Genomic DNA, 26,199 nt, shown 5'->3' with positions numbered 1-26,199 from the left:
CCGGAGCACACATCCTGGTAATCCGTCTGGCCCCGCAGCCTTGTGTATGTTGACCTGTTTAAAGGTTTTACTCACGTCAGCTATGGAGAGCGTGATCACACAGTCGTCCAGAACAGCTGATGCTCTCATGCATTCCTCAGTGTTGCTTGCCTCGAAGCGAGCACAAAAATGATTTAGCTCATCTGGTAGGCTCGTGTCACTGGGCAGCTCGCGGCTGTGCTTCCCTTTGTAGTCTGTAATAGTTTGCAAGCCCTGCCACATAAGACGAGCATCGGAGCCTGTGTAGTATGATTCAATCTTAGCCCAGTATTGAAGCTTTGCCTGTTTGATGGTTCGTCGCAGGGCATAGCAGGATTTCTTGTAAGCTTCCGGGTTAGTTTCCCACACCTTGAAAGCGTCAGCTCTACCCTTTAGCTCAGTGCGAATGTTGCCTGTAATCCATGGCTTCTGGTTGGAGTATGTACGTACAGTCTAGAGGTCAACCGATTATGATTTTTCAACGCCGTTACCGATACCGATTTTTGGAGGGGCAAAAAAGCCGATACCGATTAATCGGACAATTTATTTATTTATTTATTTGTAATAATGACAATAACAACAATACTGAATAAACACTTATTTTAACTTAATATAATACATCAATAAAAATCCATTTAGCCTCATAAATAATGAAACATGTTCAATTAGTTTTAAATAGTGAAAGTGAAAGTGCAATATGTGCCATGTAAAAAAGCTAACGTTTGAGTTTCTGGCTCAGAACATGAGAACATTTGAAAGTTGGTGGTTCCTTTTAATATGAGACTTCAATATTCCAAGGTAAGAGAATTTAGGTTGTAGTTAATATAGTATTTATAGGACTATTTCTCTCTATACCATTTGTATTTCATATACCTTTGACTATTGGATGTTCTTATAGGCACTATAGTATTGCCAGTGTAACAGAATAGCTTCCGTCCCTTTCCTCGCCCCTACCTGGGCTCGAACCAGGAACACATCGACAACAGCCACACTCGAAGCAGCGTTACCCATCACTCCACAAAAGCCGGGAATAACTACTCCAAGTCTCAGAGCGAGTGACGTTTGAAACGCTATTAGCGCACACCCAGGTAACTAGCTAGCAATTTCACATCAGTCACGCCAGCCATTAGGCTGATAGGCTTGAAGTCATAAACAGTGCTGTGCTTGCGAAGAGCTGCTGGCAAAACGCACGAAAGTGCTGTTTGAAATAATGCTTACGAGCCTGCTGCTGCCTACCATTGCTCAGTCAGACTGCTCTATCAAATCATAGACTTAATTATAGACATAATAACACACAGAAATATGAGCCTTTGGTCATTAATATGGTCGAATCCAGAAACTATAATTTCAAAAACAAAAGTTTATTATTTCAGTGAAATACGGAACCATTCGGTATTTTATCTAACGGGTGGCATCCCTAAGTCTAAATATTCTTGTTACATTGCACAACCTTCAATGTTATGTCATAATTCCGTACAATTCTGGCAAATTAGTTCGCAATGAGCCAGGCTGCCTGAAATTGTTGCATATACCCTGACTCTGCGTGCAATGAACGCAAGAGAAATGACACAATTTCACCTGGTTAATATTGCCTGCTAACCTGGATTAATTCTAGCTAAATATGCAGGTTTAAAAATATATACTTCTGTGTATTGATTTTAAGAAAGGCATTGGTGTTTATGGTTAGGTACAGTCGTCCAACGATTGTGCTTTTTTCACAAATGCACTTTTATTAAATCATCCCCCAGCGTTGCATCGATTATATGCAACGCAGGACACGCTAGATAAACTAGTAATATCATCAACCATGTGTAGTTATAACTAGTGATTATGATTGATTGATTGTTTTTTATGAGATAAGTTTAATGCTAGCTGGCAATTTACCTTGGCTTCTACTGCATTCGCGTAACAGGCAGGCTCCTCGTGGAGTGCAATGAGAGGCAGGTGGTTAGAGCATTGGACTAGTTAACTGTAAGGCTGCAAGATTGGATCACCCGAGCTGACAAGGTGAAAATCTGTCATTCTGCCCCTGAACAAGGCAGTTAACCCACCGTTCCTAGGCCGTCATTGAAAATAAGAATGTGTTCTTAACTGACTTGCCTACTTAAATAAAGGTATAAATAAAAAACGGAAACATCGGCGCCCAAAAATACCAATTTCCGATTGTTATGAAAACTTGAAATCGGCCCTAATTAATCGGCCATTCCGATTAATCGGTCGACCTCTAGTACAGTCACTGTGGGGACGACGTCCTCGATGCAATTATTGATAAAGCCAGTGACTGATGTGGTGTACTCCTCAATGCCATCGGTAGAATCCCGGAACATGTTCCAGTCTGTGATAGCAAAACAGTCCTGTAGTTTAGCATCTGCTTCATCTGACCACTTTTTTATAGACCGAGTCACTGGTGCTTCCTGCTTTAATTTTTGCTTGTAAGCAGGAATGTTACTATATCCGTTGGTGCGTATGAGTACCTGTGCTGTATATTTTGGGCTTTCGTGCCTTTGTGGATTGCGCAGATGATTGCGGGTCTCGTCCCATGTGTTAATCATTGTGCACTTGTGTTATTTATTCGAGGTACTCCTCGCTCTTTTGTTTGGGTTTCAACCCTGTGTTTTTGTTATGGGGTTTGTTTGATCTTCATCCCTGTGCCTTTACACAGCACGCCATAATTTGAGGCTGTATAAAAAGCCCTATTACGCATTCCTGCACCTGTCTTCCGAATCATTTATACCAACGTAACGTACAGACAAATATGGCTTTTAACTCCAATCTGGCAACCCTCATAAAATCCGACATTGCACCAGTATCCCAAAATATTGAAGAAAAACAAGCATAGGAGAGCATTGGCAATAATAAAAAACTTTAAAAACTTAAGGATACTATTATATTATAAGTATTTCGGTGACAACCTGGTTGATTAACAGTATTGTGATGTTAACATGTTTTTGTTTTTATATAGATATATGTGGGACACAAAAAAGGTAGTGTAGAACACCATTGTCCATCATGCATTGCTCCAATAACTTTCAAATGATTGTTCCGAAGTTTGCCCCCCAAAAATGAATTTTCCTATGAATGAAGTCACACAAAAATGTGTCTTTTCCTAAGATTTAAGTAGGAGAAAAATGTGTGTATTTTCACATGAGTTAAGCCACACAAAAACGCACAATGTCTGATGAAATACTTTCTGTACATATTTAGTGTGAGATTGTGTTGTTCAATTCTAATCCAGTCAGCTCCAGTCAGAGACATATTTGAATGTCTGGTTTCAGCCCAAATGTTGTTTGAAGTCAAGTTACAGTATATTATGATGAGTGAAGTCTCCCACCACACTCCTTAAAAGGTCTCCCTTAGCAAAATAAAACAAATCAATTCTGAATTTATTTTATAGCTTTATAAAATGCCTCTAGTCAGATGGCCTATTATGCTACCTCTAACAATGTTATCAAGATACATTTGATGTATTTTTACTGACAAAGCTCCCAAACCCGTGAGTCTATGGGAAGATACTTTGTGTTAGCTTAGCATAGCCATCTATCCTTTAAGACAGGGGTGGGCAATTCCAGTCCTCGAGGGCCTGATTGGTGTCACAGTTTTGCCCCAGCTAACACACCTGACTCCAATAATCACCTAATCATGATCTTCAGTTTAGAATGCAAGTTGATTAATCAGCAGTGTTTGGTAGGGATAGGGAAGAAGTGTGACACCAATCAGGCCCTCGAGGACTGGAGTTGCCCACCCTGCCTTAATAAGACTTCAAATTAAAGTCAACCAGGGACAAGGGAGACCCAGCCTATGTAGAAAGGCAGGGCTTTTTCTCCTCAGTTCTCTTCACTCTCTCTCCTCTCTCCCTCCTTCCTTCTAGTTCTTGTGCATCACTGATTCTGCAAGGGGATCCAATCAAGCCAAATACAGTGATGAAAAAGCTATGACAGCAAATGGAGGCAAAATATAATTTGCAAAGTCGGGCACAATGGAGTTAAGTGGATCAGAGAAGCCCAACCAACCAAGCAGCGACCTGATATCGCCATCTCTATAGCAGGGTTTGGAAGGATGTTTATTGTGTAGGCTCTATAATAATAACGCATTGGTTATTGCAAATTAACTTTGATTTAAGAATTGCAAACTGCGTATTGACTTGTATATACTGTATTACCTAACTTAACGATCTATCACAAAAAACAAATAGCTCTTAACAGCCTCTTCGAAATAGCTTCAATGAAACACATACTGTACCATCATGATGTCGTGTCTGACTATGATTCAATTATTTGACATGCTATTCTATCAAATCCATTACCTAACGTTTAGTTGATTTTGTGATTGAATTAAATCATGTAACAATTAAACCATTAATAGAGAGGTTATCTCCCGAATCCACTCTCTTAAAGATCTGAAGATCTTTTATATCAGTCCATTATTAATCATCACCTCAATCAGTCTCATTCCGATTGTCGTAAGTACTTGGTTATCTACACGAACCCTTGATAATAAATTGAATCAGCAACACACAAATTGGCTTAATTATTTATTTACTAAATACCTAAATAATCACACAGGATAACATATATGTACACAGGATAGATCACACATCGATTACTAATCATGTCATGAAAAGCCCCTAGTAGGCTAACCCGATATGACAGCTGGTTACACAAAGGAAGGGGGTTGGGTTTGAATGAAAGAGTGGGAAGACTGAGGGACAAAGGGATTGGGTCTATCAGACCTTGAGAAGCTATGCTACCGTAAATACAGAATGTTATGCATTCTAATAACTGCCCATTCAGAAAAGGAAAATGCAAGATATATATATTTACTCTGAGCTGAACTTCGATAGATGGGTCGAAGATGGAAGACTGGTTTACCCAGCAGAGATTGCCATTGTCCTTTGAAGAATCTTTCTGGTCGTAATGTTGTAGAGTGGATACGTTGTAGTACCCTGTCGCTCTTCTGAGATTGTCCTTTCCTAGGCCACGTACGTTTACAGCTGCAGCTGATAAGTCGACGTCTAGGATGTATCACTTCTTTAGTGAATAATAGTTCAAAGTTCATACCAAGTTGACATAATCAGCTCGTGCTGTATTCTGGATGGTCTAGTCGAAGTTCACCATTCCAGTGATGGTGATCGTCACCTCCACGTTGAAATTCTCCCTTTTAAACGTTAGGACAGCAGTCCTAACATTTCTGGAACTAAATGTTAATTTCGTTTGGTTGTAGATGAAATGAGCCCTTTTAAACGTATGGACACCAGTCCTCATGTCATCGGGAACTAAGTTTGACTTCTGTCAAAGGGATTTTGTACTGGGGGAGAGAAGGGCGTGTTTTATAGTTCTCAACCACTGTCTGTTCACTTGGGCATGGCCACTGAGTGGGCCTACGTTTTACTAAGAAACAATTATCACATTTAGGAGGCTGAAATTATATTTTCACAAATAGTTTCATATTTAAACATTTAAATTGCATAACAATTCAATGTGAATCTGATAACTAGAATGTGTAGACTTTCCAAGATACAACTTATGTCGTCCTATCATCAGATATAATGCCCCAGACAACAGCTGATGTGACATCATATTCTTTAAGTACCAACGGACACTTTCAACTCGTTGAGAAAGGGAAATATTGATCCATTCCCCAACCTTTTGATGTTACCATACTCTCTCTATGTTAACAGAGGGCTTTCCAAGAGTCCATTCTGTAGAGTGGGTGAGGGTGAGAGGTGAGAGGACAGAGGAAGAGAAAGGGAAGGCCTGCGTGGGACTAATCAATGAGAGTTCCTAAATAGTCCTGTCAAATATCACTCAGCCCTGAGGTCCACGTGCACACCACACACACCACGCTCTCACACATACATATTCATGTGAATATATACACACACATGCACGCACACAAACATACACACATGCAGGCATGCAGACACACAGTCACACAAATACACACACACAAATTCATAAACACACACACGCACATTTTGATTACCAGTCATTATGAGGAGGAAGTTTTTTGTTTGATTAGGAGAGAGACAAGAGAAAAACACCTTATTTATTTCTCATTCATTAACCTGTGATTTGGAGTGTTGCAGAACCCTCCATCTCTGTCTCTGGTCTCTGTTATAATGCATGCACACAGTTCCCTGGAGTCAGCCTAATTGACCACTGGATTATGAAGTGGATTATGCAAGGACCAGTTTCATGGTCTGATTGAGAAAAACAAATCATTGGGATTTTATAAGATGTTACTCAATAGTTCACCCAGGTGGTAGGGTAGCCTAGTGGTTAGAGCGTTGGACTAGTAACCAGAAGGTTGCAAGTTCAAACCCCCGAGCTGACATGGTACACATCTGTTGTTCTACCCCTCAACAGGCAGTTAATCCACTGTTCCTAGGCCGTCATTGAAAATAAGAATTTGTTCTTAACTGATTTGCCAAGTTTAATAAAGGTAAAGAGTCCCCTGGCTGCTAATTTCTGTACAAATTTTAATTGAGTAAGCACTGAGGCATAGAAAATAACATTGTTTTATTTATGTATTTATGCTCAGTTAAAAAAAGAATAATCTCATTGTGGTCAAAAGTTGACTTCATATTGTGGGTGTTTTGTTTAAATCTTCTCTATTCTGTCTGCCACTCGGATCCATGTAGCAGACATGTTAGGTTGACGCTACAGTATTTACAATGCTTCTGATTTAATCAACACATTCTTTGTGTGCCTTATATGATGATTATGTGCCCACAATTGTATATGTTGAATTTAATAATCCTTGGAGACACATACACGTTCATTATATTTCTGACTGGCTGTGTGCCCTTGTGTTCTCCATAAAATGCCCTGCCTCCTCTCTCGTCCTCAGATGGGTACACCACTGATGACATAGAGTTCTACTGGCGAGGAGGTCATAACGCTGTGACGGGGGTGGAGAGAATAGAACTACCCCAGTTCTCCATCGTGGACCACAAACTCATCTCTAAGAATGTCGTCTTCTCTACAGGTGATGTCTTATGCACCAACCGGCCCCTATATTAAGCTTCTCTCTCCCATTTACTCATCATTATAGCTAAGTACAGATACAAAGGTTGCAGAGTAGACAAAAAAGTGCTTCTGTTACAAGGTTATCCTTGGCCAGTTTCTGAGTAGGATGTCTTGTCGTTTTCCAGAAAATGCCGTGTTACGTCAGTCTAGCTGGTTTTCTGTAATGGCCCAAGCTGAGCTCGAGGCCCTCGCTGTGCAGTGCAGGGACCATGGGGCTGACTAAGGGCCTGGCTGGTAAATTGCATCCATTTATAGGTCAGTTAGATGCTCTGACATTGGGGCTCCTCTGACAATCTGGCACATGCATGCCGTTTCCAGGACATTACCCCCATAGGGGGAGAGCGAGGTTCTTATTAAGGTGGAAGAGTAATGTAGGGTTGCGAGAGAGAGGCAAAGGGTGACCCTGTGGTGGTTCCGGAATGGATGTGGGATGTTCCTGCTTTAGCCGAACTGGCACAGGCCCCACAGGCAAAATGGAGGCCACCCCCTTCTCAGAAATGGAGCATGCTCATGACTTATTAAAAAAAATGTTTTCATTGAATTATTTATTCATAATCTACATTATTTTTATTTTCATGAATTTGTTATGCAAGCAGGCAATAGGACAGTGGCAGTGTATGTAGAGGTTCGGGGAAACAACTTTATTGAATGGGAGCAGTACAATTACACAGAGTGAGTCAAACAATTACAGCTTGTCCTGTACCCTATGATGCTCATGTGTCCCTATGAACTGGTAAACCCAATGTTTTCTGATGCATAAAGAATGTATAGTAGTTACAGCTCATCCCTTTCTTTATGGGCTGTGACTGCACTGCTTAGGCATTTAGGATGGGGGATTACCATTTTCTACTGCAGCCTGCTGAGACCAGGAAGGTTACATGGAGAAGCACACATCAGCAGAAATGGTTGGCATTTATCAAATACCCCCCCACCCCCTCCTCCAATGTTGTGGTGAAGACCAACAAATGCTCTTGTTGCTTTATTAACCAGACTGTAACCTTAACACCCCCACTGTTTCATTAGTCCTTGAGGAAACCCTGCCTGCATCTCTATTTGCTGTGCGCCGCACACTAAACTCACTGAAAGTCTTTAACTAACGGCAACGTCAAAACTAACTGTGAACTACTCACTGGAGATGTGTGCCGGAGGCGGTTTTATACCCACTCTGTAATGCATTCACATTCTCTTCCTCTTGCACCTTCTGTTTAGCTTTTCCTCAGCTCCTTATACCGTGGGTCCTTCTTGATGTCAGCTCTAACGGTCCCCTCGCCTGCCATTGTAGTAATAATACAACCTAACCAAAATACATCCCAATCCCAAAGGACCCAATATATGAGTGTGTTCAAGCAATGCTGCCATACAGCAGTCTGCTGGGTTTATTTCAAATAAAGCCTAGATAAGAAAAAATGTAGTGCTCTCCTAGGCAGGAAAAGAAGACCTCTCTTCATACATTTAGAGATAGTCATAACCCCGATAATGCACGAGAATGCTGATGCCACAGAGTTAGACCCAGAACAAGTATTCTTTCTGTTGAGTATTTCCCCGACAGATATCTTGGAAATGACAACAGGTAGTGGGACCCTTCAGGCAGCCTTTGTCAGGCATACTGTAGGTTGTCAATCAAATTCTGTAGTGATAGCCTCTGGAGGCAAACAAAAAATAAAATAAAATGAAATGTTATTGGTCACATACACATGTTTAGCAAGTGTTATGGTATGACAAAATGCTTGTTTTTCTAGCTCCAACAGTGCAGTAATATCTAACAAGTCTAACAATCTAACAATTTCACAACAATACACACAATTCACACCAATCTAAGTAAAGGAATGGAATTAAGAATATATAAATATATGGACGAGAAATGTCAGAATGGCATAGACTAAGATACAGTAGAATAGAATACAGTATATACAAATGAGATCAGTAATGCAAAATATGTAAACATTATTAAAGTGACTAATGTTCCATTTATTTAGTGTCCAGTGATTTCAAGTCTGTGTATATAGGCAACAGCCTCTAATGTGCTAGTGATAGCTATTTAACAGTCTGATGGCCTTGAGATAGAAGCTGTTTTTCTGCCTCTCGGTTGCAGCTTTGATGCACCTGTACTGACCTCGCATTCTGGATGATAGCCGGGTGAACAGGCAGTGGCTCGGGTGGTTGTTGTTCTTCCTGTGACATCGGGTGCTGTACTACTACTATTGGTAGTACTACTACTACTACAACTACTGTGATTATTATTATTTGACAATGCTGGTCATTTATGAACATTTGAACATCTTGGCCATGTTCTGTAAATATCGGCACAGCCAGAAGAGGACTGGCCATCCCCTCATAGCCTGGTTCCTCTCTAGGTTTCTTCCTAGGTTTTGGCCTTTCTAGGGAGCTTTTCCTAGCCACCATGCTTCTACACCTGCATTGCTTTCTGTTTGGGGTTTTAGGCTGGGTTTCTGTACAGCACTTATATATCAGCTGATGTAAGAAGGGCTATATAAATACATTTGATTTGATTTGATCCCTAGGTGTCCTGGAGGGCAGGTAGTTTGCCAGGTAGTTTGTAGTTTGTGATGAGTTGGGCAGACCGCACCCCCCTCTGGAGAGCCCTGCGGTTGCGGGCGGTGCAGTTGACGTACCAGGCGGTGATATAGCCCGACAGGATGCTCTCAATTGTGCATCTGTAAAAGTTTGTAAAGGTTTTAGGTGCCAAGCCAAATTTCTTCAGCCTCCTGAGGTTGAAAAGGCGCTGTTGCGCCTTCTTCACCACACTGTATGTTTGTCAGTGATGTGTACGCTGAGGAACTTGAAGCTCTCCACCTTCTCCACTGTGGTCCCGTCGATGTGGATATGGGGGTGCTCCCTCTGCTGTTTACTGAAGTCCACGATCATCTACTTTGTTTTGTTGAGTGAGAGCTTATTGTCCTGGCACCATACTCTGAGTCCTCACCTTCTCCCTGTAGGCTGTCTTGTTGTTGTTGGTAATCAACCCTACTACTTTTGTGTCATCTGCAAACTTGATGATTGAGTTGGAGGCGTCCGTGGTCAAGCAGTCATGGGTGAACAGGGAGTACAGAAGGGGGCTGAGCACGCACCCTTGTGGGTCCCCAGTGTTGAGGATCAGCGAAGTAGAGGTGTTGTTTCCTACTTTGGAGGCTACTATGGTATTGAATGCCGAGCTATAGTCAATGAACAGCATTCTTACATAGGTATTCCTCTTGTCCAAATGGGATAGGGCAGTGTGCAGTGCAATGGCGATTGTATCGTCTGTGGATCTATTGGGGCAGTAAGCAAATTGAAGTGGGTCTAGGGTATCAGGTAAGGTAGAGGTGATATGATCCTTGACTAGTCTCTCAAAGCACTTCATGATGACAGAAGTGAGTGCTACGGGGTGATAGTCATTTAGTTCAGTTACCTTTGCTTTCTTGGGTACAGGAACAATGGTGGTCATCTTGAAGCATGTGGGGACAGCGGACTTGGATAGGGAGAGATTGAATGTGTCCGTAAACACACCAGCCAGCTGGTCTGCGCATGTACTGAGGACGCGGCTGGAGATGCCGTCTGGGCCGGCAGGGTTAACTGGCTTAAATGATAAGTAGAGCCCACAGTCATGGTAGCAGGCCGCGTCGATGGCACGGTGTTATCCGCAAAGCGGGCGAAGACGGATTTTAGCTTGTCCGGAAGCAAGACGTTGGGGTTTGCGACTTGGCTGGTTTTCCTTTTGTAGTCCATGATTGTCTGTAGACCCTGCCACATACGTCTCATGTCTGAGCCATGGAATTGCGACTTCACTTTGTCTCTATACTGACGTTTTGCCTGTATGATTGTCTTACTGAGAGAATAACTACACTGTATGTATTCTGCCATATTCCCAGTCACCTTGCCATGGTTAAATGGGGTGGTTTGCGCTTTCAGTGTTGCGCGAATGCTGCCATCTATCCACAGTTTCTGGTTGGGGTAGGTTTTAATAGTCACAGTGGGTACAACATCTCCAATACACTTCCTTATTAACTCAGTTACCATATCAGTATATTCGTCAATGTTATTCTCGGAGGCTACCCGGAACATATCCCAGTCCGGGTAAAAACAATCTTGAAGCGTGGATTCCAGTTGGTCAGACCAGCATTGAATAGTCCTTAGCACAGGTACCTCCTGTTTCAATTTCTGCCTATAGGAAGGGAGGAGCAAAATGAAGATTTTCTGAATGGAGGGCGGGGGAGGGCCTTGTAGGCATCCCGGAAGTTGGAGTAGCTGTGGTCGAGTGTTTTAGCAGCGCGAGTACTACAGTTGAGGTGTTGATAGAACTTCGGCAGAGTTTTCATCAAATATGCTTTGTTAAAATCCCCAGCTACAATAAATGCGGCCTCAGGATGTGTGGTTTCCAGTTTGAATAAAGTCCAGTGAAGTTCTTTGAGGGCCGTTGTGGTATCAGCTTGAGGGGGAATATACACGGCTGTGACTATAACCAAAGACAATTATCTTGGGAGGTAATACGGTCGCCATTTGATTGTGAGGTGTTCTTGGTCGGGTGATCAAAAGGACTTGAGTTCCTGTATGTTATCACAATCAAACCATGAGTAGTTAATCATGAAACATACACCCCCGCCCTTGTTCTTCCCGGAGAGATATTTATTCCTGTCTGTGCAATGAACCCGAGAACCAAACGGGCTGTATGGACATAGACAGTATATCCTGAGAGAGCCATGTTTCTGTGAAACAGAGTTTGTTACAATCTTTGATGTCTCTCTGGAAGGTAATCCTCACCCTCAGCTAATGAACTTTATTATCTAGAGACTGAACATTAGCGAGTAATATACTCGGAAGTGGTGGGTGTTGTGTGCGCCTCCTGAGTCGGACTAGAAGTCCACTCCGGGTATCTCTTCTCCCTGCCGGCGATGTTTTGGATCAGCCTCAACAGGGAGTGGGACCATTCAGGCAGCCTTTGTCAGGCATACTGTAGGTTGTCAACCATATACTGTAGTGATAGCCTCTGGAGGCAAACGTAAAGCAATGTGAAATCAATAGAAAGTTATTCTGCAACAAGCCCAGCAGACACACCACCTGTATGTCAGGTATGTTAATCTTGTGTCATCTTACGTTAACAACGTCTATATGTTGATCTTTCTCCCTGTAGGATCCTACCCCCGACTCTCCCTCAGCTTCAAGCTGAAGAGGAACATTGGCTACTTCATCCTGCAGACCTACATGCCCTCTATCCTGATCACCATCCTTTCCTGGGTCTCCTTCTGGATCAACTATGACGCTTCCGCTGCCAGAGTGGCTTTGGGTAGGGACTTGTGTGTCATGGATTTGTCATGTGACCAACTAAGCTAATGAGAACCTTAGCCAAAGCAAAAGTTTGAGGCATGGTTTCCTTAGCGGGAATCCATAGTGTAACACTATGTCATAAAAATACAGGATGTTGTGCTGTGTCTTTAAAAGAATATCTATATTGGTTTTGAATCTAATCTATAATAGTCTCACCTTACATTGCCAAACTATATTCGCTTGAATTCAGGAAGGAGAAAAAATATTTGTTTGTTTTATGTTGGAGTTTCACTTTAGCTTTTTACCAACGACAATGGAGAAAAGGGGTTGATGTAGCAGCATTGCAGAACACAACAACCGAGACGCTTCCTAAAGGAGAGTGATGGATGACTGAAGTGATTTGTTTCCACTTTGATTTGAGTGCCTCTGCGTTTTTTTGTTCCCCTTTTTTTGGAAGTCAACATTTTCTCGCTGTCATCCTTCATTACGTAAGTCTAGACCATGAGGTCTGTGGTGCGTGGGATGTAGGAAGATCCCCTCTCTCTCACCCCTCCCTCTGGCTTGCACCCTCGACAAGAGCAGTACTCTCCCTGATTGGAGACTGGCCTGCATTTATTTATCCAAGAGGGAAGCATGTGCGGGATTTAATGAAAACCAGAAGTAATGCTTAATCGTGGAGTCGGCTGGACAGGGAGTTACAGGGTCAACCCAGATCAGACCTCTGTTTATGAATCGTTTGACCCTGTCCTGCTTTCAGGCATTATAGACACTAACTCTACAACAAATACAGCTGTAGGAGGTGCATTGCAATTGGGTATGGATGCAATGCTTAGTTTATATCAGAATCAGAGGTGGACAATGAAGAATGTCATTTACAGAATGCATGCAGAGTCAATGCCAAAAAAAGCAAGAATAATCTGTGTCATATTAAAAGAGTTGAAACAAGACATTAGTAAGCTTCGACAAAAAAGTAGAAAACACCAAAGTCCCTTTTAACAGTGAGTTGACCTCCAATTTGACTGTCACGACTCATTAAACAGAAATGGTAATGAAAGCCAGCAGGGGCTTTCTTGTCAGTCACAGCAGCCTACTCAGATCTGAGGTCAAGGTTGAATTTCTCTCTCTGTGGGAGTCCTCTGCTAATGAGGTGGATTGTTGGTCTCCTGTGATGATCTGTGATGGTAATGATGGGCAGGTTATTTTCCCAGGAATCACCACTGTGCTGACCATGACCACCATCAACACTCACCTGCGGGAGACCCTTCCCAAGATCCCCTACGTCAAGGCCATTGACATGTATCTTATGGGTTGCTTCGTATTCGTCTTCCTGGCCCTGCTAGAGTACGCCTTGGTCAACTACATCTTCTTCGGCAGAGGACCCCAGCGCCAGAAGAGAGCGGCTGAGAAAGAAGCTGTCGCCAACAATGAGAAAATGAGAATGGATCCAAACAAGGTACAGTGGACACCAGGCACCTACACAGCATTTTCCTGTACAGAATACCCAGTATTTTAAAGAGTAGCCCTCTGGATAGATGGTACAAGTTAGGTCAGGCCTCTCCATCCCTATTCCTGAAGAGCTACCGTCATGTACGTTTTTGCTCCAACCCTAATCTAGCACACCTGATTCATTAATTAGCTGTTTGGTAAGCTGAATCAGGTTAGTTACAACTGTAGTTTGAAAACCTACAGGATGGTAGCTCTCCAGGAACAGGGTTGGAGTGAAAACCCACAGGATGGTAGCTCTCCAGGAACAGGGTTGGAGAGCCCTGCTCTAGGTAGTGAATCATCTTTGTGCGCATTTAGAAAAAATGACTACATACTTGATAGAAATATGACTTATCATAAATATTCACAAACGGTATAATAATTACACGTGTAGTCTTTCCTGTATCGTGAATCACTGTACTAGTTGTTCCTGTCCCGTCTGTTTTCTTAACTTCACTATTTCACTGTGAACACACACACACATTCATTTTAACGCCAACATTTTCAGATGAAAGTAGTGCCATGACTTGACTCTTTAGCTTATATGAATTTGATGTTTTCTCTTTTCGTCTTCACTTTATGAAAGTGAATTTAATTATTGAAAGGACTGATTGTGAAGACAAGCAAGGTAATCATGATGAGGAATAGTTTCACCACTTCAAATGGGGGGTTGGATTAATGCTACTCTGCCTTACCGTCAAGGAGAACAAGCCTTCATGAGCCTACATCAGTCCTGTGAGAAATCCAAATAAGGCGCTTTGCCATCTGAAGCACAGGCAGACAGAGCACATCTGTCACTGTGTTCTTTTGTCCAAATGAAATGGAATGAAAGGCCAGGAACCCTTTAGAACCCATGGGAGAGCCTAGAGATATGTGAAGTGAAGAATAATGTGATGTGTATTCTTCCTATTACATTGACCTGTTTTGTAATGTACCGAAATGGGATGGAGAATTTCAAAAGCATTTCTCTAATCTACATGGTAACTGGGTCAACTCAATGAACACACGGTGTATCAGGGTCTGTTTTCAGGTTGACTCATACAACAGAAAACTTGCTTTGGATAGAGATTTGGATGTTGTGGATTTCATTTAAATAAAGAGATGAATAGTAGTTTATTGTTGTATTCAACTGTGAGTAAAAGACACACTCAGAGTTTAAAAAAAGAGTTACAGCAACTGCCACTGACCATGGTTACCTAAAACATCATTGTCTATTTTGTGTTGCCTCTCCCGGCAGCTGACTCAAGTGAGCATAATTATTTTTTATGCTTGCAGTGGTTGGTGGGAAATGTAGTTCAGAGAGACGATACTCTGTATGCCAGAATGAAACAGAGGGATATTGACGCTCATGACTCGATGTGGGAACCAATCTTTGTGGACGATGCAGCGATAGGACTAGGCGAGGAAAAGAATAAGGTACTGGATTAACAACTGAGAGTGACAACTTACAGTACAACGCAATACATATTTACAACACAACTAGAGTCAGTTTTATAGTTTGACTTGTTAAATTGTACCTAGAGTTTCCATCACCATCATCATTATCATCATCATCGTCCTCCCCTTATCCCTGAACTCCACTTTTAGACACTGGTTTGCTCATTCTAAACAAATGTAAATGTTATGTACATATCTGCAGTGCTCTATATGGTAACATCTAGCAAATAACAGCGAGGGATAGCTTCCCGTTTTGGTGAATACATTATACGTTTCATTAGCTATGTTTCCATCCAATTGGTGACAGATTTTCATGCGAATATTCTCACATCTGCATAAAAACAACATTTTCCCACCAGAGATGTATTTGCATTACATGTACTTGTTTACAGATAAAAGGCTGTGCGTGATGATGTATTGCACCTAAAAATACATTTTGCGGTTTAATTCCCATGTACCAAAGAGAAGATACAAGTTAAATGGGTTTCTATCGGTTTTTCAACTGTACTGATGGTTTTCTCACTAACAAATTTGTGTTATATTATTATTTATTTTGGCCCACTCCTCCATACAGACCTTCTCCAGATCCTTCAGTTTTCGGTGCTGTCGCTGGGCAATACGGACATTCAGCTCCGTCCAAAGATTTTCTATTGGGTTCAGGTCTGGAGACTGGCTAGGCCACTCCAGGACCTTGAGATGCTTCTTACGGAGCCACTCCTTAGTTGCCCTGGCTGTGTGTTTCGGGTCCTTGTCATGCTGGAAGACCCAGCCACGACCCATCTTCAATGCTCTTACTGAGGGAAGGAGGTTGTTGGCCAAGATCTCGCGATACATGGCCCCATCCATCCTCCCCTCAATACGGTGCAGTCGTCCTGTCCCCTTTGCAGAAAAGCATCCCCAAAGAATGATGCTTCCACCTCCATGCTTCACGGTTGGGATGGTGTCCTTGGGGTTGTACTCATCCTTCTTCTTCCTCCAAACACGGTGGAGTTTAGACCAAAAAGCTCTATTTTTGTCTCATCAGACCACATGACCTTCTCCCATTCCTCCTGGATCATCCAGATGGTCATTGGCAAACTTCAGACGGGCCTGGACATGCGCTGGCATAGTGTGTTACTAATGGTTCTCTTTGAGACTGTGGTCCCAGCTCTCTTCAGGTCATTGACCAGGTCCTGCCGTATAGTCCTGCCGCATAGTCCTGGGCTGATCCCTCACCTTCCTCATGATCATTGATGCCCCATGAGGTGAGATCTTGCATGGAGCCCCAGACCGAGGGTGATTGACCGTCATCTTGAACTTCTTCCATTTTCTAATAATTGCGCCAACAGTTGTTGCCTTTTCACCAAGCTGCTTGCCTATTGTCCTGTAGCCCATCCCAGCCTTGTGCAGGTCTACATTTTTATCCCTGATGTCCTTACACAGCTTTCTGGTCTTGGCCATTGTGGAGAGGTTGGAGTCTGTTGGATTGAGTGTGTGGACAGGTGTCTTTTATACAGGTAACGAGTTCAAACAGGTGCAGTTAATACAGGTAGTGAGTGGAGAACAGGAGTGCTTCTTAAAAAAAACTTAAAGGTCTGTGAGAGCCAGAATTCTTACTGGTTGGTAGGTGATCAAATACTTATGTCATGCAATAAAATGCAAATGAATTATGTAAAAATCATACAATGTGATTTTCTGTATTTTTGTTTTAGATTCAGCCTCTCACAGTTGAAGTGTACCTATGATAAAAAATTACAGACCTCTACATGCTTTGTAAGTAGGAAAACCTGCAAAATCGGCAGTGTATCAAACACTTGTTCTCCCCACTGTATATACTGTATATATAGCGACTCTGGTATTTGCACGTTTGCTCTTGCCAACAGCTCGCAGATAGAGTGCATGTATAGCCTACACTACATGATGAGATATTTGTATAGCCTACACTACATGATGAGATATTATGGACAAAAGAACGATATTATGTTTATTTGTCAAACGGCAGCCGAGCATCGATGATCATGTCACCAGAATAAGACGCTCAATATTTATTGGAAAGGAGCATCAAGTTCATCACCTTGCACTTTTACCTAGCCTGTGAAGTTCATCCCAACTTATTTCATCTGTAGCATAATAAACTGCTTTCCCCGTGAGTTTTCTTCCATATGATGGTTATTTGATCAATATTTGTGCATAAAAACATTTCCACTGCCATTTCTCACATAATACATTTTACAGAAACAAAAAGATCCCACCTTACCCAGCATATGTTGTTTTGTCGACATTTGTAAATGTTCTCTTTCCATCAGGCCTTTCATGGCATTTTTTATCTTACGTACTTTACTCGCATAAAAACATTGGATGGAAACCTGGTTAGTGTGTTATTAATTGCTGGTATATTATGATATGGATGATTAGGTTGTAATACAGATGTAGAATCTTAGTTTGATCACCCTGTTGCAGGAGAATTTTCCAGGAAATGTCAAACTTGTAGTGTGTTTGAGGTTTAAAAAGGCTCCTGAAATTGTTATTTTCACTTTGAAATTTCACACGTTATTTTCCATCTGAAAAATGTATCAACCCTACAAACATGAACGTCAATTATAATTCACATTTCCTGTTGCTGCAGGATTATTTTTCTACTGTAGCAAACTGGCACAAATGAAGATCCTACATCTGTAAGGTCACCCTATTGTTGGTTCTGTGTTCACACTGAGAATGATTATGAAGTCACCTTACCCTCTCTATCCTCCCCTCTCTACCATACATTATCCTTTAGACCAACACTGGTGTTGTTATCATCTGTTATCGCCATCTTTGTTTACACTTTGTGTTATATCCGTTTTTTTAGTCATCCAATTCTAGATTTAACAATTGTGCCTGCTATTTTGTTCATTCAACTCGACATTGTCAGTGAGTATAACTCACTGCAAATCAGTAAGTATAGTATGCCTTTCACATTCTAGGGACCCACAGCTCCCTTTTACCCACATAAACATGGGTTTACCTGTTTTTTCAAGTTTTGTTTGCATGCCATCCCACATTATGAAAATATTTATGTTAAAAGACAATTAGTATTTGAATTATAAACTGTTAACACTACAATATAAATATGATATGGTGTTTTCCCCATCAGTTTTCTCCCATATGATGGTTATTTTATCAATATTTTTGCAAAGTCAATGAATTCCATTCTGGGGTATAAACTTAAGACATATTCCATTGATATTCATTTGTCATTTTAAGATGTATGGGGTAATGGTTAGGACAGGGTGAGTAAAACTAAATTAGTTGTTTTCTAGAACAAATACAGTAAGTCATCCAGATTTAACATGAATTGAGTTCAGGGGCTCTTACAAAAAGACAACTTTGGCGGATACTAAGTATTTTTTTAACCGCCCGCTTTGGGCTAGATGTGTCAATGAGTAGTTCATACATGTATAATCTATGAACAGAATTACTGTCTTACCTCAATTAGCCATGAAATCCCTAGTTTGAAAACGACTGTTTTTTTGCACCATTTTCCCTACAGTTCCCCCACGTGGGCCAGCCCCCTAGCAATTCGAGTTCAACCAATGAGCTTCATCTCCTTGCCATATGAGTGAAAGCTAGTAAAAGGCACATGATAGAGAGAGAGAGCTATGACATTGTGCACCTTTCAGAACTACTGGCTAAAAAAGTATACAAAAGTACAGAATAATCTCTTTAAGAGTGATGTCTTGGTATGGATAGTGGAGACATTAAGCGTTAAGTTTGTCCATCCATTACATGTAGCATAACTAATAATGCATTTAACTTCTCACCTTGTAGATGGACCCGCATGAAAATATTCTACTGGGCACCATAGAAATTAAGAATGAGATGGGAGCATCGGAGCTGACCCTTGGTCTCAGTGACCCCAGGAGCACCATGTTGACTTATGACAGCTCCACCCTGCAGTACCGCAAAGCAGGGCTGCAGGCCAGGCACAACTTTGGACGCAACACCCTGGAGCGCCACATGCCTCAGAAGAAGAACCGGCTACGGAGGCATGCTTCACAGCTGAAGATCAACATTCCCGATTTGACTGATGTAAACTCTATCGACAAGTGGTCGAGAATGATCTTCCCCACTGTCTTTTCTTTGTTCAACATAATCTATTGGCTCTACTACGTCAACTAAATGGACTTCAGCAAGGGCAGAACTAAACAAACAACAAAGCTAGTTTTTCTCTGAATAGTTATCATTTTGCTGTTTGTTCTTGCAACACAAGACTGAATTACTAAAACAAAATCAGGACTGACTCCATTTTACCTTGGAACACCTTAATTGCTGGCTAACACATGAAAACCTTAGAGGAGAGAGAGAGAAATTCAGAACATATACTGTATGGTGCCTGTACCAGAGTTTTTGTTTATAATTTTACAAGTACAATATTTAGTGAATTTAGTATTTTATCATTTTTAAACGTTTGTTTGCATATATTTGTATGTTTTTACATTTTAAAATCTTTATATATATCTATCTGTCTAATTTGTTGCCAAAACATAGTTAGAAATATTAATGATATATTGATTTTTAAATATCTCAGACCACAAAGACACTCCTTAAAACAGTTACAAGCATGTTCAGGTCAATATTTTCTAAGACTCATTACTTCAAAGATGTAATATTATTTATCCTAGAATTTATTTTGTCTTTATATTGTGAAGTTTCACGTTTTCATAGTATTAATATATTAAGTCATAGTAAAAGGGTTTTACGATTAACCAACCTTTTCTACCTTGATATAGTTGATAAATCATATTATTTATTTTGAAGCATTATTTCAATTCTATGAAAGTGTTTGATAGTGTAGTAGATACTATTTTAGACAACAGAAACAAACATCATTCCTAACCTTGACAGAAGAAACTAGAAAGTAAAGTTTATCGGCCGTTGACATTGAATGCTCTAGCATAGCTAACAGATAAATGCATCACAAAGCCTTTGATTCATGATTTGATTTAGTTTTCTTAAAATATTCATTCAGAAAAGGTACAGAATATTAACTTGAAATGTAGAAGTTGAATATATTGCAAAAAATTAGAAGAAACTGAGAAAGAAATGGAGAAAGAGAATGTTGCATTAGTCTTCAAAGCAGTTTAAGAGTCAGTGATACAGTGATAGATCATGTAGAAGATCAATTGAAGAAAAATACACAAACGTGTCTCTGAAAAATTGTCCTTTGTCCATTTCGGTCCTTTGTTCACATATCCGGAAGATTACAGGATAATATGATGTATTTGCTCATAATTGTTCTTCACATGGATATACAGAAACAAACATTGGCTCTAGTTTGTTAAGAAACATCAGATGGCATCTTGTAATTCCTATTCCTAATGAATTGAGCCAGCAGTTAAGGATTCTATGATAGGCATTTCATGATGCATCAAAAGACAATCTTTCCTATCACCATGATGTGTAAATATCTCTTGTATATGATTATTTAAAAAGTAATGATATCTATCACAGTTCCAGCGAAGATCCATCCAGAATTTGTCCATGATATAATTATCTTCAGGAAGTTGGAAGGTTTTGAAAACAAAGGTTTTGAGCAGCTCCACCTTCTTAAATGATACACTGTTATTACTGCCATTTCTTTATCAAATATCCAGGTGTTGACAGTAACTATACAAAACAAAGAGTATGATAGAGAGAAAAGGCTGCTCTGCAAGCTGGCAAGAGAAACCACAATGCACGAAAGCACAATGCTGCTCCAAATCTCAATTGAAAATGGACTGTCGTCTTAAGATAATATGTTTATTTCTGATAATCAGTTCATTAAGTTTCTCTACTTTCCTTCCAAATGATTACTATAAGTATACTGTAATAATACTAATTTCCTGCCAAATGATTACTATAAGTATACTTTAATAATATGTATTTCCTTCCAAATGATTACTATAAGTATACTGTAATAATACTCATTTCCTGTCAATGCATTCCATTACTCTACTTTCCTGCCAAATGATTACTATAAGTGTACTGTAATAATACTTCTTTCCTGCCAAATGATTACTATAAGTATACTGTAATAATACTTCTTTCCTGCCAAATGATTGCTATAAGTATACTGTAATAATACTTCCTTCCTTCCAAATGATTGCTATAAGTATACTGTAATAATACTTCTTTCCTGCCAAATGATTACTATAAGTATACTGTAATAATACTCATTTCCTGTCAATGCATTCCATTACTCTACTTTCCTGCCAAATGATTACTATACGTATACTGTAATAATACTAATTTCCTGATAATGCATTTTTACTCTACTTTCCTGCCAAATGATTACTATAAGTATACTGTAATAATACTCCTTTCCTGCCAAATGATTACTATAAGTATACTGTAATAATACTAATTTCCTGTCAATGCATTCCATTACTCTACTTCCCTGCCAAATGATTACAATAAGTATACTGTAATAATACTCCTTTCCTGCCAAATGATTACTATACTTATACTGTAATAATACTCATTCCTGCCAAATGATTACTATAAGTATACTGAAATAATACTAATTTCCTGTCAATGCATTCCATTACTCTACTTTCCTGCCAAATGATTACTATAAGTATACTGTAATAATACTAATTTCCTGCCAAATGATTACTATAAGTATACTGTAATAATACTAATTTCCTGTCAATGCATTCCATTACTCTACTTTCCTGCCAAATGAGTACTATAAGTATACTGTAATAATACTCCTTTCCTGTCAATGCATTCCATTACTCTACTTTCCTGCCAAATGATTACTATAAGTATACTGTAATAATACTAATTTCCTGCCAAATGATTACTATAAGTATACTGTAATAATACTAATTTCCTGCCAAATGATTACTATAAGTATACTGTAATAATACTAATTTCCTGTCAATGCATTCCATTACTCTACTTTCCTGCCAAATGAGTACTATAAGTAATACTGTAATAATACTCTACTTTCCTGATTCTGTATACTGTAATAATACTAATTTTGCCAAATGATTACTATAAGTATACTGTAATAATTATTCAATGCATTCCAATACTCCAAATGAAGGACTCCTTTCCTGTCTGGTTGTTTACCTTATTAGTAATACTCCATGAAGGATCACCTTATGGCAACACTGCCAATAGTAGAGTTAGCATTCAATGGAAATGAAGAAACGTCAAACATTTTGGAAACCGAAACACACAGTAGTACATCGTACAACTGTTGCGTGTACCATGTTTGACCACTGACTTTGTAAAACAACATTTTGCATACAAACAGATCCAAAAGCCATAGTGTCTGTATAGTAGGTGGTGCAACACTTCTTGGTGCTCTTGAGACTGCTCCCTCAAAACAGAGATATAGTTAGAAGAGAGAGACTAGAACATTACAACATCTCCTATGTTTCTTGAAAATGTATGGAAACACACACAGCGATAACTGCACAAATATTATAAATGATTTATTAGTGATTATTTCTGATCATTTTAGTGTTTGGTGACTCCCTTAGATGATCGGTAACAATTAAATATAGAAAACAACCCCATGAACATATGAATTATCATTACATGCAGATGTTGTGACATCACCTCAAGTGCAATTGCATGTTTTCAACATACGTGGTATTCACCCCAAAACAATTCATATTGCATGTTTTCAACATACGTGGTATTCACCCCAAAACAATTCGTATTGCATGTTTTCAACATACGTGGTATTCACCCCAAAACAATTCGTATTGCATGTTTTCAACATACGTGGTATTCACCCCAAAACAATTCGTATTGCATGTTTTCAACATACATGGTATTCACCCCAAACAAACAATGTTTTCAACATTGCATGTTTTCAACATACATGGTATTCACCCCAAAACAATTCGCATGTTTTGCATGTTTTCAACATATGTTTTCAACATACGTGGTATTCACCCCAAAACAATTCGTATTGCATGTTTTCAACATACATGGTATTCACCCCAAAACAATTCGTATTGCATGTTTTCAACATACGTGGTATTCACCCCAAAACAATTCGTATTGCATGTTTTCTTCTCACTTCTTTACATCTGCATGTTCTTTTCTCAATAATATCAATGGACAAAAGTCCACTTCCTTCTCTTTTTTTGGGCTTTTGATGAAGTCTTCTGACACTTACTTTTACACAATCCAAACAAAGGTAGCCATCGCACTCTTGTTGTGACGTGATGAACATCATTTAAATGTACAGTATAAGGATGAACACGTAATGGTTGAAAGTAAAGGGTTCGTTTAGGATTTTGTGTGTGTGTGTGTGTGTGTGTGTGTGTGTGTGTGTGTGTGTGTGTGTGTGTGTGTGTGTGTGTGTGTGTGTGTGTGTTAACATTCTATTATGGTTTGAAGTGGTGATAGAAATTTAGCTACTTATTATTAAGAGAATGATTATAAAGTTGATGAGTGATACAGGATAAACATGAGACTACGGCTGGAATTCAGTCAAACCCGCACAGCAGAAAAACATGATACATTTTTTTAACATACATTTTCTGGCAGAAAAAGTAAGGATAGGGTGCATTTTTACAAGACATGACCTAAGTGATTTTACCACCCATGTGGTTTTCTGCGGTAAAGGTTTGATTGAATACACCCTTATTAACCATGCATACTAAATATGGCTATTTAACCTAATCTATATCTATATAATGATTTGGTTATATGGGCTATTTTTTACTATTGACTCATGTTTAATGTATCATTACAATATTGTGTTTGTGTAATTTATTTACATATACTCATATGGCCCTATATTACATTTTGTTTAATGTTCACTCACTCTATTTTAAGATGTTACCAGATCATCTACATGTACATTTGTAGAAGCTTGAATATGATTAATACATACATTGATCTACAGAAATGTCTTGATATCGGTGTTGTACGATTTTTCACAGGGTTTGGGGTTGGGCTGTGTTCAAAAACCTGTTTCTAGGTGTGCATATAATATATTGTTAGTAAACATCAATTGGAGCCTGATATTCCTGTAAATAGAAGACTAAAATCAATTTTCAACTTACTTATTTGTACTTTACTGTAAGACGAATGCAAAGCAATTTCATGGTTTCAGCTGATATGACAACGATAATGTAAATATTTTGAAGAGTACCACTCGATCACTTAGTAAAACATTGTGTTTTAATGACTCAACTCAGAATGTCTTCAGTTTTTGCCAAATTGTCAAGTATTATCAAAGGCAAGAATGTAGTTGATGTAATTTTGCAGCACATGCCTGAGGTAGCTGAGACATGTAATCAGGAGTATAAGCATTTCTAGTTCCACTGATTGGAAAGATACACATACATGTGCACGCACACACACACACATAAACCTGCATGCACACACACACACACACATAAACCTGCATGCACACACACACACACATAAACCTGCATGCACACACACACACACACATAAACCTGCATGCACACACACACACACACACATAAACCTGCATGCACACACACACACACACATAAACCTGCATGCACACACACACACACATAAACCTGCATGCACACACACACACACACATAAACCTGCATGCACACACACACACACATAAACCTGCATGCACACACACACACACACACACACACACATAAACCTGCATTCACACACACACACACACACACACATAAACCTGCATTCACACACACACACACACACACACACACACACACACACACACACACACACATAAACCTGCATGCACACACACGCACACACATAAACCTGCATTCACACACACACACACACACATAAACCTGCATGCACACACACACATAAACCTGCATGCACACACACACCCGCACACACATACAAACCTGCATGCACACACACACACATAAACCTGCATGCACATACACACACATAAACCTGCATGCACACACACACCCTCACACACATAAACCTGCATGCATGCACACACACATACACACACACAGGTCAAATATAAAGGAGCTTAATGGGACTCTAATAGCTAGCGTTAAGTCACCCATCTCAGGTTCGCACAACTAACCAGTTCGCTACTGAAATGTTACAGAGACGTATTCATCTACCCAGTGATGCTACAATACAACTGTTTGTTGATTTCTATATTTGCAGTGTATTATATGTATGTGTGTGTTTGCGTGTGAGAGCGTGTACGTATGTTAGCCAGTGGGATGTTTTAAAAGCACATCTGTAACTGGCAAAATATTGGCTTCATAAAATGGCTTCACTTTGAAAAATGTGTTTGTACCTCACAGCAGTTTTTCTTTCATATATTTTTATATTTCTATAGTCCTATAAAAAGATTCCTTTGAATGAACCATCTTGGTGACAGTGTATGTTGGCACACACTCACAGATGAAGCCTTAGCATCCTGCCCTGCCCTGGGCAGTCCCTCTAGTGTCACATCAGAGAGCAGCAACCCCTCCCTCTTCTTCACAAAGAGCACCTCCAGAACACGATCTATACTGAAATCTATGAAGCTATGAATAATGTGTTTTTATTACAAGAAAACCTGTGGAGAAAAAAAATGTCAATAAATATTGTATATAGTTCAGAATCTATGAATTCACATGTTTATTGCCGCTGCTGTTGGGACTAATCTATGATGTTTATTTGTCTTCTCTGTAGGCTTCTGATCATTTTCCTGTTATTCATCCATTAATATAGAATTCAGCTTCTGTCCATCAGTCTATCAATCTGCTGCATCATTATTTAGTTTCCTATTTTGTTACATTCTGTATGAAGTTATGTTATATGGTATAGCACAATTTAGTCATGCATACATGCATAAAGAGAAATGAGGGTAAATGCACAGTGTTCTCACTCCATTACATAGGCCTGCATAGATGTTCAGCTTTTCCACTTGATTGTTTGATGGAAAAGCTTTATTTGAAACCCTGTAAAACCACTATCCATACCTTTATCATTTTACTGTCTGTGAGATTCCTACCTTTTGTTCTTT

At 39.8% G+C, this 26,199-nt stretch overlaps 1 protein-coding gene across 1 annotated transcript in view; it reads left to right on the top strand.

The window, feature by feature from the left end:
* Positions 1-19,367, top strand: part of LOC115136205 (gamma-aminobutyric acid receptor subunit beta-2-like) — a 119,063-nt gene extending 99,696 nt beyond the window's left edge. The window contains exons 6-10 of the mRNA XM_029671768.2: positions 6,868-7,005; positions 12,175-12,327; positions 13,517-13,761; positions 15,069-15,209; positions 19,017-19,367. Coding sequence (XP_029527628.1) covers positions 6,868-7,005; positions 12,175-12,327; positions 13,517-13,761; positions 15,069-15,209; positions 19,017-19,367 — 1,028 coding nt within the window. The remainder of the gene's footprint in view (positions 1-6,867; positions 7,006-12,174; positions 12,328-13,516; positions 13,762-15,068; positions 15,210-19,016) is intronic.
* Positions 19,368-26,199: the final 6,832 nt, after the last annotated feature.

This window comes from Oncorhynchus nerka, linkage group LG10 (genome assembly GCF_034236695.1).
Source record: "Oncorhynchus nerka isolate Pitt River linkage group LG10, Oner_Uvic_2.0, whole genome shotgun sequence".
Lineage (NCBI taxonomy): Eukaryota > Metazoa > Chordata > Actinopteri > Salmoniformes > Salmonidae > Oncorhynchus > Oncorhynchus nerka.
The sequence above is the reverse complement of the archived record's forward strand: the minus strand, read 5'-3'. Positions and strand labels throughout refer to the sequence as shown.